The 20,193-nt window shown below is 40.2% G+C and overlaps 1 protein-coding gene across 1 annotated transcript in view; it reads right to left on the reverse strand.

Moving 5' to 3' along the window:
* The window catches only part of RAPGEF5 (Rap guanine nucleotide exchange factor 5), a 225,865-nt gene that overhangs the window by 157,931 nt on the left and 47,741 nt on the right, over positions 1 to 20,193 (reverse strand). The window contains exon 6 of the mRNA XM_042919932.1: positions 4,046 to 4,112. Coding sequence (XP_042775866.1) covers positions 4,046 to 4,112 — 67 coding nt within the window. The remainder of the gene's footprint in view (positions 1 to 4,045; positions 4,113 to 20,193) is intronic.

The raw sequence follows: 20,193 nt of genomic DNA on the forward strand, positions 1-20,193 counted from the left end.
ACCTCCCACCCTGCTCTTCAAATGACAACCTCTCTGTGACTGGTTCTTGTAACTTTAGCCCCAACCTCCCTAAGCTCCAGATTCACATGTCCAGGTATTTCTTGAATATTTATATAGTTTATGTTTCTATGTCCTCAAACTCAGTGTGTCCAAACTCTGTATGTTTCCTTCCAAGTATTTTACTCAATTTCCTACGATTATCATCACTTTTCCATTCATTCTGACTCCTCTTCCACCTTCACCTAGTCCTACTGATTTTTTAAAAATTCTCTGTGGTTGCTTTTGAACTCATTTTTCTTTCCGTTCCCACAAATACCACAATAAAGTCGGTTTTTGTCAGCCTTTCAGTCTCCCCTCTTCAGCTCATCTCTTTTCTTTTTTTTTTTTTTTTTTTAAAGTAAGCTCTACACCCAACCTGGGGGCTTCATCTCACAACTTTGAGATCAAGAGTCTCATGTTCCATCAACTGAGACAGGTGTCTGTCATCTTTCTTTTTTCTTAAATGTCTAGTCCATAATGCTAATCTGTTGTTCAAAATGTCTTTCACTTTTCTTAGCTGGGACTTTCTTCTCCAGCCAGTTGGCGTCTCAGTATTCTCCCTTTCTACTTTCTCATCCCTCCACCTGCACACAATAAACCCCACTGCTAGAGTATACATCTTCCTAATTACCACATGTTCAAACCCTGACTGTCTTCAATGGTAGTTCAAGTCTCTTCAGTGAAGCTTTCTGTTACTGTTCTTGAATCTACTATCTATACACCACTCTATTCAGTACTCAAATGCCAATTGCTTTGTACCTTAACTCTGTGTTTGTCTTCCTGGTATGGCTGTAGGAAACATCTTACATATCTTTGCTGCTTCTGCAACTATCCCAATAATATATTACATTACCAAGAAAATGAGGCATGGTAGTTAAGAAAACATAATTAGGAAGTAGAAAATTCCAACTTTAGATCCTGGCTTTGCTCCTTTTTAAGTGAGTGACCTTGGGCAATTTACTTAACCTCTACAAGCTTTCCTATCTATACAACAGGGATAATGCCACCTACTTCATAGGGTTGTTGTGAAGTTGAACAGAATGTGTATGTATGTGTATGTACAAACAAACACAATGTTTGACACAGTATCTGGTCCATAGTGAATGCTTTTTAAACGGATGGCTATAATGATTTTGCACACAACAGGCACTCCTCTTTGGTCAATATTTTAAACTGCATAATCTACAGATTCAGTGTAATCCCTGTCAAAATTCCAATGGTATTTTTCACAGAAATAAGAACAAACAATTCTGAAATTTCTTTGGAACCACAGAAGACCCTAAAAAGCCAAAGCAATCTTGAGAAAGAAGAACAAACCTCGAGTCATCATGCTCCTTGATTTCACACTATTGACAAAGCTATAGTAATCAAAACACTATGGTACTGGCATAAAAACAGACACACAGATCAAATGAAGAGAATAAAGAGCTTAAATAAACCAATCCATATATGGTCAATTAATGTACAACAAAGAATATACAATGAAGAAAGGATGATCTCCTCAATAAATGGTGCTGGAAATACTAGACTGCTGCATGCAAAAGAAACTAGATCACTCTTACATCATACACAAAATTCAATTCAAAACAGATTAAAGACTTGACTGTAAGACCTGAAACACCATAAAATTCCTAGAAGAAAATATAGGCAGTAACTCCCTTGACATTGGTATTGGCAGTGATTTTTAGGATATAATACCAAAAGCAAAAGCAACAAAAGCAAAAGTCATTAAGTAGAACTATTAAATTAAAAACCTTCTGCACAGCAAAGGGAAACCAACAAAATGAAAAGGCAACTTACTGAATAGGAGAAAATATGTACAGTCATATATCTGATAAATATTTACAAGTCACATATCTACCAAAATATATTAAGAACTCATACATCTCAACAGCAAAAAACCAAACAATCCAACTAAAAGTGGGCGGAAGACCTGAATAGTACGACAAACAGATGGTCAACAGGTAATTGAAAACATGCTCAACATCACTAATCGTCAGGGAAATGCAAATCAAAACCACAGTGAGATATTACCTCATACCTATCAGAACAGCTATCATCAAAAAAAAAAAAAACAAAAAAAACAAAAAACAAGAAATAACAAATGTTGAGAGGATATAGAGAATAGGGCACTGTTGTGCACAGCTCATGGGAATGTAAACTGGCATAGCCACTTTGGAAAACAGTATGGAGGTACCTCAAAAGATTAAAAATAGAACTACCATATGATCCAACAATTCCATTTTTGGGTATTTATCCAGAGAACACAAAAACATTAAAAGATATGTGCACCCCTAAGTTCACTGCAGCATTATTTACAATAGCCAAGATATGGAAATAACCTACATGCCCACTGATGGATGAATGGCTAAAATAGATGTGGTATCTACATGCAATGGAATACTTCTTTGCCATAAAAAAGAATGAGATCTTGCCATCTGTGACAACATGGATGGAACTTGAAGCATTTTACTAAGTGAAATCAATCAGATAAAGAGAAATAGCATGGGATCTCACATATACTTGTAATCGAAAAACAGTAACAGCAACAACAAAAAACAAGCTCATAGATTGGTGGTTGCTAGAGGTGAGAAATTCGGGGGTGGGAACAACAGGTAAAGGGAGTCAAAAGGTACAAATTTCCAGGGCACCTGGATGGCTCAGCCACTTAAGCATCTAACACTTGGTTTCAGCAGGTCATGATCTTGTGGTTTGTGAGTTTGCGCCCCACATCAGGCTCTGCGTTGACAAGGCAGAGCCTGCTTGGGATTCTCTCTCTCCCTCTCTCTCTGTCCTACCCCTGCTCATGCTCTCTCTCAAAATAAACTTAAAAAAAAAAAAGGTACAAACTTCCAGTTATAAAATAAATATGTCATGGGATGTACTATACAGCATGGTGACTACTGGATATATGAACAGTTGCTAAGAGAGCAAATCTTAAAAGTCCACAACACACAAAAAAAATTCTGTCACTATAGATGGTGACGGATGTTAACTAGACTTATTGTGGTGATCATGTTTCAATATATATATACAAATATCAAATCATTAGGTTATACACCTGAAACTAATGTAACATTGTATGTCAATTATACCTCAATAAAGAAATTTTAAATAAAAAACGGCAAAGGTCATGTTAAATCTTTTTAACATGCTTCAAGATTCCATTTCACATGAAGTTTTTACACTACCAATCACTGTATTTAGTCAAAAACTACTTTTTTAAGCTATATTCCAGAACAGTAGGAAAGGCAACTTTCAACTTTCAAGCTGTGTGCATAGATGCTAAGGCCTGGTGTATAAAACTCTGTGAAAGATCAGTTTCATCCATGTACATAATCCAGCATAATTTTCGGCAATTACCATCTCAATAATGCAGTTAAAGCACAACTAGAGAATCTTTGGGAAGGCTAGAAAAATTTCCAGAAAGCCAAACCAATGGATAAAGACTTTAACAGATAGGATTACTAGAGCCTGTCAAAAACTAGGACTCAGTGATCAGCAACCACAGCTTGCTTTTTGTGTTAAGAAGGGCATACATGACCTTTTCTTCAACTAACAAGGCAATTACCCACTCTGATTAGTGGCTTTAGAGAACAATGAAAATGTTGCAACCTAGTACATTAGAAACCAACCTTTTGTTGGTTGAGGTAATTCTTTTTTTTTTTTTTTTCTAATGAAACCTGTCGTCTTTTCTTCTTTGTGCAACAGGTCACAACATTCCCTAGGTTAAGTCATACTGTATTTTAAAAATCTACTATCACGCCTCCACTAAGGTTCCAGGAACTTTCCACTAGGAATATATATGTATGATCTTGCTGGAGAAGTTGCATTGAGGGTAGTAAGTCAAAGTCATGTCTCCTTTTGCCTTGATGTGGGCCTCCCACATCGATGTGCAACCACAGAGCAAGTGTCTTTCTGCACTGTTACCCAAACTGCCTCCCTTTGAAGACCCTGGCCCTCATTATTTTCTGCACCCTTAGGCGGGGAAACTGCAAGGCCTTACCGCAGACGTTAGACGAGCAAGAATTTCATCACTGCTTTCTTCTGAGTCTTCAATTTTCTGATGAGACCTGTGAAAAACCAAGAACAATTTACTTTTAGCTCAAATTTATCTACCAAGTTATGGAGAACACATGACAAATAAGGACATTATTGTATAATACATTAGTGAAAGTACCCATGCAAATAACGTGGTGTCAATAATGCCCGGGGACACAACTCTGTTGCAGCCCAACTGTTCCTTCAAACTCAATTAGCAAGAACCTCTTTATAATATACCAATTAAACCCCGAGGATAGAGTATGTGTTTCCTAATGATGTCAGAATCGTCCTGACATGATAGATTTACAAATGTGGGCATGCACGAAGCATATGCAGATGTGAATGGGAGGTGGTTAGGTACTGAAGTTCCCTCCTAGTCTAAATCCAGATTTTGAAAATCTGAAACATGCATTTCCCACTACATTTGAGTTTCACCCAAAACAGATTTGTTTTGAAATGGTCTATTACAGACCTAATACTGTGACAGGAATTATGTGGAATACAATAGCAGCAGAAGTACGGCACTCCTTTTTAATATACCCAAGCCCAGTTGAGAAGCCAAGAAAAATATGCATATGTAAATAACTAAAGAGACATACAACATATAAGATCAGTTTGTTTAGGAAAATCACCTTTGTAAGGTAATTTGTGAAAACATTTTCACCACATAAATGTATATACTAACATATAAAATTACCTACTCCTTTTTTAATTGAAGTATATTTGACACAATATTACGCCAGTTTCAGGTGTACTAAAATTATCTACTTAAAGCAAACTTTATAAAATGAAATTTTTTCTTCCTGTTTGGTCAAAGAAAAAAATTAATGCCAACTGAATATATGTAATTGTCTCCCAGATCTATTTCCACAGCAATCCCTTTCACCACGTTCTGTGGATTTGGAGGGATTGGTGGTAATTGCCCTGCAGGGCAGTGTTATCAGAACGGCAATCCAATGATTGATTTCAATCTTGAAAACTGCAGTGGGCCAGCCTAAGCACTTGCCTCGCAGGGCAGGAGGGCTAAGGAGAAGCTCTTTAAGAAGGGAAAAGCGAGTCGGATCAATTCTGGCATTGGCTTCCTGTTTCTACGTTTTTAAAACCTTTTACAGGAAAAAAAAAAAAAAACAACCCTCTAAATCAGAGCAGTGAATGAAAAACTACCACCTTTACAAGAACTGCATGATACAGGTACGAAGCGGTGTTGATGTTGTCAAGTAACTTAATTACCTGTGCTGCAAAGTGTTTGAAATGTTAGCTAATAACCTGCCTACTAAAAACAGTGGGAACTGAGCATTCTAACTTCCCTTACTCCCAAAAAAGCAAGTTACCCTGATAATGAATACCTGGAACAATGAACTCCATTATTAAAATGATCTATTCACAAGGTTTCCACATACACGAAGTTATACTGAGAAGAGACTCGTAACCCTTTATAACCTAAGCCAACAAACCAGGTTTCTATGATTATGCTGAGGTGACTGAACATATGTGACAGGAAATTAAGAGCCAAACGCACTGGGCACAAGAGCACCAAGCAAAGGCTTCAGCACCCGTCTACACCTGCAGTGAAGCAGGAGCTGGTCATGCCAGCTCACGTTTCTCAGACCCCAGCACATAGCTCAATGATTAGTTCACAGGCATGAGGTATTTTGCACCAGCACAGATTCCGTCATGAAGGTGTTTTCAACAAACTGCTGAAAGGAACTCAAAATTCCAAGGCAAGTTCTTATGTGTGTGACTGATAATGACTGTTTCATGAGTAATGGCTGAGCCATTGCCGGCTTATTGACAAATAATCGAATCCCCGTACAGGAGCAGAACTACCTATCGTCATTCTTCCAGCACAAAACATACCTTGGCAAAATGAGGTTTGTTTGTTTGTTTTTTAATGTCTATTTATTTATTTTTGAGAAAGAAAGAAAGAGAGAGAGGCAGAGAGAGAGAGAGAGGGAAACAGAGAATCCAAAACAGGCTCTGCATTGTCAGGGCAGAGCCCGATGTGGGACTTAAACTCACAAACCATGAGATCATGACCTGAGCTGTGACCAAAAGTCACTTAACTAACTGAGCCACCCGGGGGCCCCCGACAAAAATTGTTTAAGAAATATGTGTGGGAAATATGTGTAAGAAAGACAGACAGATGACCTCCCAGGAACTGTCCTGCAGCCCTAATCCCATTGTTATCACCACAACACCACGATTTGTGACCAGAGCTCCCAAGTCTTTCTCCAGCCCCTGTGCCTCCTGTGAGCTCACCTTTTTTTACCATCTGCCTTCCAAGGGGCAGTGGGAAGCAATTCCAGGAACCTTATTTTCACCCACTTGGGGATCTTACAGGCTCCTTGAAGTCAACATAACTCCCATTGTACTTCTATTGCCTCTTGCCTTCACTGGTTCTACAAGCACCTCTCACGGCTCAGCTCCATGCTCACTCTGTGGCCATTCCCTCTGTTTCCTTCAGTTCCCCCCTGTTAAGCCTCACTGACAAGGGAAGTAGAAGCCCTCTACTTCTCTTGCACAAACCTTTCTTATCTTCTAGCCAACTTTCTTGTCTCTGGCTTCTCCTCTTGTGCCCAATCTGCTATAGATACTGGGATTATCTTTCTATAACTCAGACCCGGTCCTGCTCTTCTTAGAGTCCAAACCAAACCAGGGATTACCCTACTGCCTACTGAAAGGTCTAGAATTCAGAAATACTCTTCCTTTCCTGCTAATGGGCCCCACCCCCCCGCCCCCTCCCATACCATCAGGCACCTGCATCTGACATGGCATAGAGAAAGGTCTTAGGAGCAGGTCTGGTAGTAACAGGCCAACAGTGGAAGAGCTTAGAAAGAGGGAAGGGTAAAATTAAATTTAAAAAAAGAAGTAAAAAAAGAAAAAAAGAAGAAAGAGGGAATGGTAACACCTAACCACTCTCCTTCCTCACCACTTCCTCTCATTCCTCACCACTATGTTCCCTCCCCAGCTCTATGCCAAAATGCCCAGAAATACCAGACTCTCTTTCCCTAGCAAATGTATTTTTATGAAATAAGACAAATTCTGATTTTACGTGTGTAAATACAGGTTAGTGCAACCCAGTGAGGACAAAGTTCTCACACATCAAATCAAAACAGATAATGAAACAGGGCAAGGTAGAATAAAGAAAGGAATCTACTGTAATACTTGTACAGTTTCCCATTATTATGAAAGGCGATCAGTGTACAGGAGAGGAAGAGAGAAGCTCTGTGTGTTTGTCAGTGCTTAGAGATGGGAAGCAAAGAAACCCTGGCTAGAATCAGCAGGTAATGGCAGTGACAAGTGACAGGAGACAGAAAGAGAAAGGGAGTGACCCCGGGAAGGAAGACCCATCCCAGAGTGCTTGGGCCAGCAGGAAGCTCGGGCCCATCACGCACTACAAATTTATAAATTCCCATGGCTGCTTCTCAACGTCGCTGCTTACCAACAACTTAAGCCAGGCCCAGTAATTCTCCAACAGAAAGTACTGAGTCCTGCTACTGTGGGCAGATGTCCTCAGAAGTTTTAGAGGTCTGCAGTATCTAAGGGTGCCAATATGAGGACACAGGAATAGCAAAAGCTGCCTTTGTCCCTTTAACCATCCAACAGAACACATGATCATTCTACCCAGTCCCCACCGAAAACAAAACCAAACCAATCCAATCCCTGCCCTCTCTACAATCTTCCTCACCTTAATCAATGACAACCCCATCCCCCCAGCTGTAAGTCATGCTTGATCCCTGCTCTCTTGTACTCCACACTGTAGGCATCCTAAAATCCCACTGGCTCTATCTTCAAGGTGTATCTCCCATTTGACCACTTCTTACCACCTCTATCACCACCACCTCTGTTGTCCCAGGCACCAGATCTCTTACCCAGACCCAGGAGCCAGAGTGGTCATGTTAATATGTAAATTAGATCATGTTCCTCTTCTGCTCAAAATCCTCCATTGACTCTCCATGTCCCTCAGTATAACACACAAGTCTTGACATTGGCTGACACTTCTCCCTCTCTTCACACTTGCTTTGCCTTCAATGCTTCCGCCTTAGACCTCTGCACTGGCTACCCTGTAGAATCTTTGCACTGTTCCCCTAGAACACTTCCCTCAGATATCACCTCCCGTATGCCTTCACATCCTCGAGGTCTCTCAGCTTCTTGAAGAGGCCTTTCCTGACCCATATCGATATCCCTCATTTCTTACTTTATGTATCTTCATAAAGTTTTCTACCTCTAACCACATAAATCTGTTTATTTATGAAATGTCTGTCCTCCCCTACTAGACTACAGGCTCCATGGGAATACAGACTTCTGTTTTGTTCACGGTTACATCCCCCAACACTTAGAACACAACCTAGTACCTAAGAAGCATCCGTATATAACTGTTGAATAAATGAACTGAGTACCTGCAACTTCAAGAGAGGCTCTGCTACGAATCACCATCCTGGGACGACTGCTGCACAAGGTATTAGCTTGTTATCTATGGTCGGTGCAACTGAAGAACCCTGCTTATACTCAAGAACACTTTCCCTTAGCTGCTCCATTCTCCCAGTTCCCTGCAGCAATTCTGTCTTTCAGTGACCTGCTATTCATTCAAATTCAACAATGACTTTCTTAATTCAAATACCAAAGATCTAGTGACTCTGAAAATCTCTTAAATGAAGTAATAGCAATAAAGGTGAGGATCACCCCCACCTCCTCATCTTCCTCTAACAAATAATTGGTGTAGACTTAGTGACAGTTTTCAACCCAGCCAACTATTTGACAATCATTTGCATAATTCATCCTGCAGTAGGAAAGAACAGGAAGTCTCCACCCAAGAGTGTCTCCCAACACAAACTCTCAGCTCTGAAGGTTAAATAGTCACCCCGTGTTGAGTTCCAATAAAGAGTCTTAGGAGGCATCACACAGGGCCTGTTATCTGGGCAATGGAATTTGTTTTATACCAGTCAGGCTCAAGATAATTTCTAACAACTTGGATTTAACTGGTACCTGTGCAGGACTTCCCAAAATTCCCTTAGTGAGAATTCCTTCGTGAAAATTAGTATAATGGATTTGAGATTATTCCAACTAGGTTTTTTTTTTTTTTTTTAAATTTATGTTTATTTGAGAGAGAGTATGAGTGGGGGAGGGGAAGAGAAAGAGGGAGACTCAGAATCCAAAGCAGGCTCCAGTCTTGGGGCTCGAATCCACGAACCATGAGATCATGACCAGAGCCAAAGTCAGATGTTTAGCCAAGTGAGCCACCCAGGCTCCCTTAATTAGGTTTTTAAAAATATGTCTCCCTCTCTCTCTGACCCTCCCCTGTTCATGCTCTGTCTCTCTCTCAAAAATAAATAAACATTCAAAACAAAAAATTAAAAAAAAAAGGGGGGTGCCTGGGTGGCTCAGTCGGTTGAGCCTCCGACTTTGGCTCAGGTCATGATCTCACAGTCTATGAGTTCAAGCCCCACGTCGGGCTCTGTGATGACAGCTCAGAGCCTGGAGCCTGCTTCGGATTCTGTGTCTCCCTCTCTCTCTCTGACCCTCCCCTGTTCATGCTCTCTCTCTCAAAAATAAATAAACATTAAAAAAATTTTTAAAAATAAAGCTTGCTAAGGGTGCCCAGGTGGTTCAGTCAGTTAAGCATCCATCTCTTGATTTCAGTTCCAGTCATGATCTCACTGTTGAGACTGAGCCCTGTGTTTGACTCTGTGCTGACAGCATAGAGCCTGCTTGGGATTCTCTCACTCCCTGTCTCTCTGTCCCTCCCCGCCTCATGCTCTCTCTCCCTCTCTCAAAAAATAAACATTAAAAAAATAAAATAAAGCTTGCCATACATCTTCTATATAAGAGACAGAACCCACATTCCTTGACCAGATTTTACCAAAACATTTTGTGCCTTAAGATTCAAGAGCAACCAACACCATCTTGGAGTTAGAAAATCCTGCTTTATTTTTACCTGGAAGAAGTTTCCTGGTATTTCAGGGTGGAAAACTGGAAGCATTCTATTACAGAAATAGTATCCAAATAATACCACTTTACATTTGCATGTTGATACAACTTCAAAAATGCACATGTTCTGTCTATCCATCTAGGTCTCACTACTGAATAGCATATGTGGGCTCCCAAGAGCTACCACAACACAAAACACTGCTCCTATAGGAAACTGTGTGAAATGTCTATTTTATGGTTGTTGGAGTGCAAAGATTTGGAGTAATTCAAGAAGTGGAGACTGCGTAACTAGCACATGCCAAGCCAGCTGAGGTGTTATCCATGACCTTCCAGACATACCTGTGCCAACACTATATTGAGCACAGGCATGCTGCACATTACAGAGGACCCTAACAGGAGATGTGGCCTCAGCCAGATTTCCCATAAAATGCTATTCCTGTCCTCCCAGGGGTTTCATTTGTGTCTGGGTGTTTCTTATACACACATAACACCTTGACCTTCACACTGAACAGAGATATTCTAGATCGGGACCTAAGGAGGGTGGAGAACACACCTATCTCCAAATCAGAATTCTAACAGGGCAGAGTCCATTGCAGGGGGATGTCAGACAGGCCTGTTCACTACTTCCCACCATCGCCCCCCAACAAAGCCGAGCTGATATTAAGTTGCCCTGTGTTATTTGGTTTAGAGAAACTAGAGGGAAACACAACATTCAGGATGGACCTGAGACCACCTTTTGTTAAAGTCTGATGAAATTATAGAGCATGGAAAAAACCAGAACCAAGACAAACTGTACAGGAATCTTTCAAACATGATCCCACAACAAATAGGAGATGCCCAGCACACACATGTATGATAACAAAATAAAACATTCGGTGGGTTTAGCAAAATCCATCTTTAAGATCCTTTGCCAACACAAGGGAGCCACTTAGCCTGATCTATGATTGTCAGAGGCCACTTCTTGGGAGAAGGGATAGCCAGGGTGAGATTCTGATGCATAATGAGTGGCCCTGAAACTGCAGCAGGGTTATCGGGACCAGGAAGTGGGAAATGGCAGGAGATAGAGCCAAGGCCAGACTAATCAGGGCCTCATTTGATACTGTTAAAGAGTTTTTGTTTTGTGCTGAGGGTTATGAACTTTGGCTATGAAGCAAATAAGCTGGATGGAGAAGTAACTAGAAGAGGAAATAAGATCAAAGGTAGGTTGGTTTCTTGTAATTATGATTGAGGGAATCGTTTGTTTGCTGAAGGTGAATAGCCAACAGAGAGAGATGGAGAAAGCAGGAAAGGGAAGTCTCCACGGAGATATAGGACCCATAGCCCAGTGAGAAGAAGGAGTCTTGAGTACAAAGAGGAGCTCTTTCTCCCACCAACCTGAGAAGTCAGCTGATGATACCACAGCTCATATTCCCCAGGGACAACCCAGAGTTGGTTCCATACTTGCTGTCAGGCAAGGAAACTTCAGGAACTTTCTCTTAGAGAAATATTTCCTGGGCTAGGTTTGAAATTTTTCTTCCTTAGAAATCATTGACACCAGGGGCGCCTGGGTGTCTCAGTCGGTTAAGTGTCCACTTTCGGCTCAGGTCATGATCTCACAGTTCATGGGTTCAAGCCCCACATCGTGCTCTGTGCTGACAGCTCAGAGCCTGGAGCCTGCTTCAGATTCTGTGTCTCCCTCTCTCTCTGCCCCTCCCCTGCTCATGTTCCGTCTCTCTCTCAAAAATAAATAAACATCAAAAAAAATTTTTTTTAAGAAATCACTGATACCAAATCCTAGACACTACCAAAAGGAATGCTCCTCAAGGATCACAGACTCACTCACCACCATATCTAATACCTAGTGATCCCAGGAGGGTAAAAAAGGTGTCATACTGGACACTCAAGCACTGTCCCTTCTATAACATCTATATTCTGGACATAACTGTTTTGCTTAGCAAAGCAAATTCTTATGACAAAGAAAAAGTGGGATGGTCGAAGAATGAGAATTCGATTTTTCTTGAGATCTTTGATGTCATGAATACAAATACCTGTTCAATCTTCTAAAGAGAACTTAATTTTTCATAGGCTGGGGCTACTAGTTGGGCTTACAGAGGCAATTTACCAAATACTACTAAAATGTGATTGTGACAGGCTTCACTGAGGGTCCAGGATATATTTGAATAAAATTAGTTATTACTAATACTATTTTTTACATTTTACTTTATTTTTAAATTTTATTTAAATCCAATTTAATTTTAAATTTTATTTAAATTTAAATTTATTTAAATTTATTTAAATTTTATTTATTTAAATTTTATTTATTTAGTTAACATATAGTATAATAATGATTTCAGGAGCAGAATCCAGTGATTCATCACTTGCATACGACACCCAGTGTTCATCCCAACAAGTGCCCTCCTTAATGCCCATCACCCATTTAGCTCATTCCCCCACCCAACACCCCTTCAGCAACCCTCAGTTTGCCCTCTGTATTTGAGAGGTCTCTTCCTGTTTTTTTCTTATTTTTCTTTCCCTCCCCCTACGTTCATCTGTTTTGTTTCTTTAATTCCATACATGAATGAAATCATACGGTATTTTTCTTTCTTGGACTTATTTCTCTTAGCATAATATATTCCAGTTCCATCCACATTGATACAAATGGTCTTTTTGCATTTCATATTGAAGATTTCAGGATTAATCGTTAATATTTAATGAAACAGCCAAATTTCAAATGCTAGCACAACCAGGCCTAAAAGTTCAGTTTTTCTTAAAATTCCTGTACTACTTTTAAATAATGATGTTCTCTGATAAAAATATGCAATCTGTTCCCACACCTACAATAAGCCTTTTCTGTAAACAATGGAAATTTTGGAGGGCTTAGTGTTTCCTTGGGAGAGGGAGTGATGAGTAATAACAAAGACTAAGACCAGCTGATTTTATAGCATTTTTTATATAAACAATTTAAAATAGTAAATGGAAATTTTCTTCACCTATGATCCTAATACAAAACTTACGCCAAGTTCCATCATGAAATTTTTTTGAGAAATACTAAAAAAAGGTTTCCTCATCCAGTATTAATTTCCTCTTCCCCAGGGCGCCTGGGTGGTTCAGTCGGTTAAGCGTCCGACTTCGGCTCAGGTCATGATCTCGCAGTCTGTGAGTTCGAGCCCCACGTCGGGCTCTGTGCTGACAGCTCAGAGCCTGGAGCCTATTTCAGATTCTGTGTCTCCCTCTCTCTCTGACCCTCCCCCGTTCATGCTCTGTCTCTCTCTGTCTCAAAAATAAATAAACGTTAAAAAAAAAAAATTTTAAAAATTAAAAAAAATTTCCTCTTCCCCAAAGAGCACAATATGAGAATCTAATTAGGAAAAGTCAGGAATACAAAAGGTAGGTTTGGGACATAGGTACAGGAGACTTGAAGTTGATCTCCCAGTTAGAAGGGGTCAATCCAGCACCACGTCAAAAATCAAGGATGCCAATGCATTTCTCATCTTGATTCTACATATCAGGTTGAAAAGGTAAAGTTAGGCAGGATACGGAGGTGACAGGGTAGTGGGTGGTGGTAGCATTAGTGTATGTAGGGTGCCAAGGGGAGACAGGGATCTATACTTTGGTAAGTATTATTGTGCAGCTGGTATTAGGCACATGACTGAGTGAAGGCACAGTCAGAGTGAGAGTAGAGAAAGAAGTCTGGAGCTCCCAGGACACTCCCTGTTCATGGGTCAATGCTACCAAAAGCAGGTTTATTATTATGCAGGTATGGTGAGGTCAAAAAATAAGGAGATGACTGCCATTGAAAAGATACACAACAGTTTGGGAGGATTAATGTCTTAGTAATAATGAGCCTTGGGGCACCTGGGTGGCTCCGTTGGTTAAGTGTCCACCTCTGGAGTTTGGGTCAGGCCATGATCTCATACTTCGGGAGATCGAGCTCCAAATAGGGCTCTGTGCTGAGGGCAGAGCCTGCTTGGGATTCTCTCTCTCCCTCTCTCTCTGCTCCTCCAACCCCTTTCAAAATAAATAAATAAACATTTAAAAAAACAGATTAAGTAATCTAACCCACTAACATGGAGAGATCCTCTACTTAAGCCTTAATTTGTTTTTTGGGATTTTTTCCCATTAGACTGATGAAGTATTTCACATATAGCTCTTGCACACTTTTTAGATTTGTACCTAAGAATTTCATGTTTTTTTTGGGCCAGCATATAGAAACATAATTTTTGTAAATTGACCTTGTATCTTGTGAATTTACTAAACGTACTACTCATTAGTTCTAGTAGGTCTTCTCTAGATACCCTGGGATTTTCTATGTATCTGCAAAAAGAGGTGGCTTTAATTCTTTCCTTCTTATTTGTAGTATACTTTTATTTATCTTGCCTTATTACACTGACTCGTGAAGAGAAGTGATTAAAAGGAGATACATTAGCCTTGATCCCAATCTTAGTGGGAAAGCATTCAGTCTTTTACCATTAAGTATGATATAAGCCATAGATTTTATGTAAGGTTTTATCAGATTAAAGAGGCTTCCTTAGATTTCTAGTTTTCTGAGAATTTTTTTTTTATCATGAATGGATACTGAATTTTTTTTAAATGTGTTATCTGCATCTATGGAATTTGTCATACAGTTTTTCACTTTAGATTAAATCTGGTGAATTACATCGATTGAGTTTTAAACTCTGAACCATCCTTTTATTCCTAGGATAAACTCCCATCTCTCATGATTGTATTATCACTTTTATATATTGCTGGATCCTATTTGCTAATATTTGTTGATGAGGATTCTGTTTTTCACATTTGCTTCCCTTTCTGAACTTTGTCCTAATAATGCCGGCCTCATAAAAGATGAGACATTACTTACATATGGTCGTATCACCACAGAGTCAAGCACAAATTTGTACCTCGCACAAACCTAATGGACAGTAAATGTCTGTTGAGAAAGAGTTGCCTTTTCCCAGACCTTCTTCTCCCTGTCCCTTCTCCTTACCTAAGCAAAGGAGCAAATTCAATTATCTAGGGACTCCAGACTCTCTTCCAAACTTAAATGCTCATGAAGCTAAACGTATGCAATTTCAGAAGTGTCAGTCAAGCAGCAGTAAGTACCAAGTTTGATAAAATCTTTGTCATAATGTTATTGATCTGGCTTCTTTGCATAGTATTTTGCAAATTTGATTGAATTAGCTTTCACATTTCTTATGAACCAAGCTCTTTCTGTATGGCTGACTTTTTGGAACTGCAGACTTCAACTCTGGTGTACATGAGCCTTACTAGAAGTTAACAAAAAGTACTAATATGTGTCTCATCTGTCCATCCCAAGCCTGATTTAGTAGATCTCAGCTTATACCTCCTTCTTTTTGAAAGGATCATGGTTGAGAACCACTGCCATAGAGGTCACTTCCAAGTTCAGCTTCTGCCTTCTATTCACCTACCTGCCACCAGCTTATACCTCCTTCTTTTTGAAAGGATCATGGTTGAGAACTACTGCCATAGAGGTCACTTCCAAGTTCAGCTTCTGCCTTCTATTCACCTACCTGCCACCAAGTACAGAGGCCTGTCCCTTTGGCAAGTTCGGTAACCTTCCTTGCCTCAGTTCCCTCATCTGTAACTTCACACTGCCGTTGTGAGCAGGGAGTATTAACCATTACTGCTACTATTCATTTCATTGTTGTCACTGCCAGGGCAAGCTTAGGCCAAGTGACTAAGCCAGCTCTTCCCCAGTTTTTAAGTAGGGGATGCTTTTTACATAGAAATGGATCACAGACCCATAAACTCTATACATGTTGATAACACCAACACATGACATAAATGTTACTGTGAATTCCGGTAACCAACTATTTTGTTTTGTATCACCCATGTACAGTTAAGTCATTCTCTAGTCAATGTAAAGATAATGTTTGTCTTTTCTATAGGTTTAAGACACCATTGCAATCAATCTGAGACTTGCTCCCCACCCTTCTCAAAGTCTGAGTTCTTCTTGCTGTGACTCACTGCTTCAGCCACACCAAGCTACCTTGCACTGCCTCAACCTGCCACCGCTCTCCCTAACGTCAATGCCCTGCACGCTGTTCTATCTCAAGTATCCTTTTGCTTCTCTGTCTAGAACGTGAAATCATGAATGCTAATAAATTCATCTTAACCCCTGGACTGAGATTTCCCTACAGTTGGCTAGTTAAGAATCTGAAGGTTAAAATACCATTCAATTAAGCACATAGCTAAATAACAATAATAAACATGTTTTTGTTTGTTTTTAAATAGTTAGAATCAGGAAGAGTCAGGCTAGGATGCCATGAGAGAGAGAGCTGTTTTAACAGAGGCCAAGTGGCTGAATAGGGGGTCTGTGGAAGCCACAGCCAGACCTCAGGAGCATCAGCAGTGCCAGTAGGCACCCAGGAGGGCACATCAGCCAGGCAGGACCAAGAGGCACTGACCGAGCCAAGATGGACAAACCCAGTTTATACAAGTCCCAGGCTCCACAGCGGATGCCAATACAACACCCCAGTTACACCTCAAGGGCCATTAGGGTGCCCATCTACTAGCAAAATCACTGGGGACGGGAAAGGGCCCACCCTGAGAAGAGAGCCTCCTCTACCAGGTTTAAGAGACCCATACTACTCACCACGTTCCAGAAGCTGTCTTGATGAGCAACAGGGAGTGGGCCTACACTGAACCTTTTTACCAAAAGGTGCCAAACACCTTTTAGCATTATCTTATTAGAATAATTCTACTGGATTAGACTAAAATTGTGGGGTTTCTTTTCCTTCTTTCTGGCTATCTTACAAGACAGAGGCTCACGTGGACAACAAACAAGAGATTGCTTAGAGGAAAAATGAAGACATTACATTTTTCTTTACACGTCTGAGTGTAGGAGGAGTTAAAGTTTAGCAAACCCCTAGAACTCTTTCAACAACAGTTTAAATGTTAACTGCCCTGTAATTGGAGACTATAGTTTCATGTATTCGAGGTTCATAGGCTCCGTCCATTCAGAGCACTCCCACTCCCACCCATGGTGAGCTGGCACCTGCTGTAATGGCGGCTGCACTGGAACAGCCATGCTTCCTCACAGCCTACATTCTAAAATTTCTCACTAGTTCTTTTATTTTTTTTAAATTTTTTTTTTTTAACATTTATTTATTTTTGAGAGAAGGAGACAGAGCATGAGCAGGGGAGGGGCAGAGAGAGACAGGGAGACACAGAATCCGAAGCAGGCTCCAGGCTCTGAGCTGTCAGCACAGAGCCCGATGCGGGGCTTGAACCCACAAACTGCGAGATCATGACCTGAGTTGAAGTCAGATGCTTAACCAACTGAGCCACCCAGGCGCCCCACAAATTTTTCACTAGTTCTGAATCAACTATGAGGCCGCCTTTCCCTGTGCTGTTACTTCAGCATCCCCAACCAACACCCTGTTCCAATCACCTACCCACACCCACACACACACAAGTGAGAAAAAAGTCACTTATAGGTCACTTAATTTGGCTTTCGTTTTGAATAAAATACCATGACTGTTATTTTTTCCTCCCTAAGATTGTACCTTCGACAACCTATTCACTCACTTCATTCAAATTATCTATAAAAGTTATTTTGTATAGAACAGGAATTTTGTTTCCTAAAATTAGCCTAGAAACCTGCAGCAGCTCCATTTCCCATCCTGCTTCAAATATTCTTTTCTAAATGGAAAAAAAGATCCACAAAATGCATTTACACAGAATTGCGTGTCATAGAGATACTAAGTGGCTTCCTTGCATAATTTTACAGAGACTTAGAAGATGGCACATTAGAGGGACCCGACGCAAAACCGCATACAAAGACCGGAATAGCCTTCAAATATCAAAAAGGCTATTAAAAGGAACATAGGACAGGATTTTCAGCTTGTGAATGGACAATGCAAATTAATGAATCAAGAGGACTTTAGAGGGCATTTCAGTAGAATGGATAAAAATGTTTTAACAGAGCAGAATGAACAACACAGGTCTAAGAATGACAGAGAAGAATGGAAAAATTTTTTGATGCAAACAGGAAGAGACCTAAGTTACAAACACTAGGACAGACATGAACTGGAGACATTGTGGAAGTTTTTGGTCAAGGTAGGACTTGGGCTCCCCCTTGGGGGGGGTGGGTAGAATTTGACTAGAAATGGAAAGAGGAAGAGGAAGGAGCAGAATATCACAGGGGCACGAGGGAATAAAAAGGTGTGAGGTGGAGGTGAGAATGAATGGAGATCACCAGACGAGAGCATAAGTTACCGTGGGGTCACATGCATCGAGCCACACGAAGGCTGTGCCATTACAGCTTGAAGAAGACATTGTCCTTGGGCACCTTTTCTCTGACCAGAATTTTTTTCAAGTCTGGATAACCTAAACCTAGCCTTTCCAAAATATGGCCAAAAATTTTACCCTGAGAGGTAGGCTTAGAAGTCTAGCATAGAAAAAGTGGTACACACACACACATTACATATATATATATATATATATATATATACACACACACACACACACACACACCTATATACATATACACATACATACACATACATATGTATCTCCCTCCAGAATAGACTTGCAGTGGTTCATTAATTTTATCTTTTAATAGTTAGTACTTACAATATGGGACAGATGGATCCATAGCTCCCCAATGACAATTTCCCCAGAGGAATTGCCACTCCTAATGCACATGTTCACATCACCACCAACAAAAAAATATCTGCTGATAAACAAGACATGCTCCGGCGATTCTCAACTCCAGAGGCATGACATTTGCGTTCAGGGACTGGGGTGACAAAAAACTGCAAGTAATCTGGAATTAATATTAGGAAAATTTTGAAAATAATTTTTAGAACTAGAGTAGACTCAGGCTTTCCCCATAACAAGGTCATCTCCGGTCTGCTTGCTAAGTCGGGAAGAAAGTTCTAGAGCTGAATCAGGAGGAATGCTTGCAAGTTTATTTCAGCTGCCCTTATGCCCCTGTTAACCTATGCATGCCCATGAGATTGCACACACTTCCATGTTGGGTTCAGGATGGGAAGTGCTTGAGAAGAGCTGCTGGAGAATGCCAGTCCCACAGAGTCCAAGCATGTCACAGACATTTCTAGCTTCAAAAGCACACCACTCCCTCTTGGAAAGCTTGTTAAAGTTTATTAAAATGTTCTTTGACTTTGCTCAGGAAATTCTACCTCCATTGAAAGCATATCAAGGCTAAGGAACATTTTCCGTACTTAGAAAACTCAGTGAAGAATTACGTTTGAATTTTGCTTCACCATTCCAAGGTCCTCTATACACAGTGGTGGTGGTAAATTCACAACCATTCCCAAGTCAGTCTAACATTTTTATAGTTTCTGTTTACAATGTCTTAGAAGAGGGAAGTAGAATGGCCCCCTAACTCCTGGAACACACTCGAGCAAGTGTTACAAAGCATGGGTGTTATAGCTAGACAGACATGGATTCAAACCCTAACACTCAGCTCGCCACTTGTGTGACCTTAGACAGGTGACCTGACCTCTGTGCCTCAATTTCCTCACTTACAAAATAGCGATAGTAAGAACTGTGTTCTAGAATTCATCTGACGATGAAATAATAAATATAAAGCAGTTAGCATAGTTCCTAACAAAATGTGATTCTAATATCAACCTATTAGCACAGTGTCTCATTAATATTCTAACACTTATTTCTTTTCTAAAAGCCTGGATTAACTGTTCACTATTAAGTGTCTTTGTTTTTTTAACAAAAGCAACTCATCTTTGTGATGATTGTTTCTCTCTGAACCTACTCTTCCTACCCATGAGATGAGAGTAATACCTCTTGCCCTGCCATCTCAAGAAGGGAGACAGTCAACCATAAGTATGGGAACACATTTTGAAAACTGAATACGTAAAAGTTATTGATGGCAAATTTTAATCTGAAATACATTATTCTGAAATAGGCATATCATGAATGCTGTGGAGAAACAAAGACATGTCAGGCAGCACCATATCAGGACTCAAGACCTGTTCCTAAGCCTTCTCTAATAAATTTTAATTCATTTTAATCTTATAGTGATTCAATATCTCCACGTGATAGTGATTCATGCGTTTTATTTGCCAAATATTGCTTCTTGATTATTTTCAGAAAGGTTTTTGAGCTCTTTCTTAGGAAAGTCACGACTTGAAGAGTGGATTATATGTCAGTTATTATTTTAGTCCAACCTAAGCCAAATCATATTTATTCCTAATCTAG

The sequence above is a fragment of the Panthera leo genome, chromosome A2, assembly GCF_018350215.1.
Source record: "Panthera leo isolate Ple1 chromosome A2, P.leo_Ple1_pat1.1, whole genome shotgun sequence".
Classification (NCBI taxonomy): domain Eukaryota; kingdom Metazoa; phylum Chordata; class Mammalia; order Carnivora; family Felidae; genus Panthera; species Panthera leo.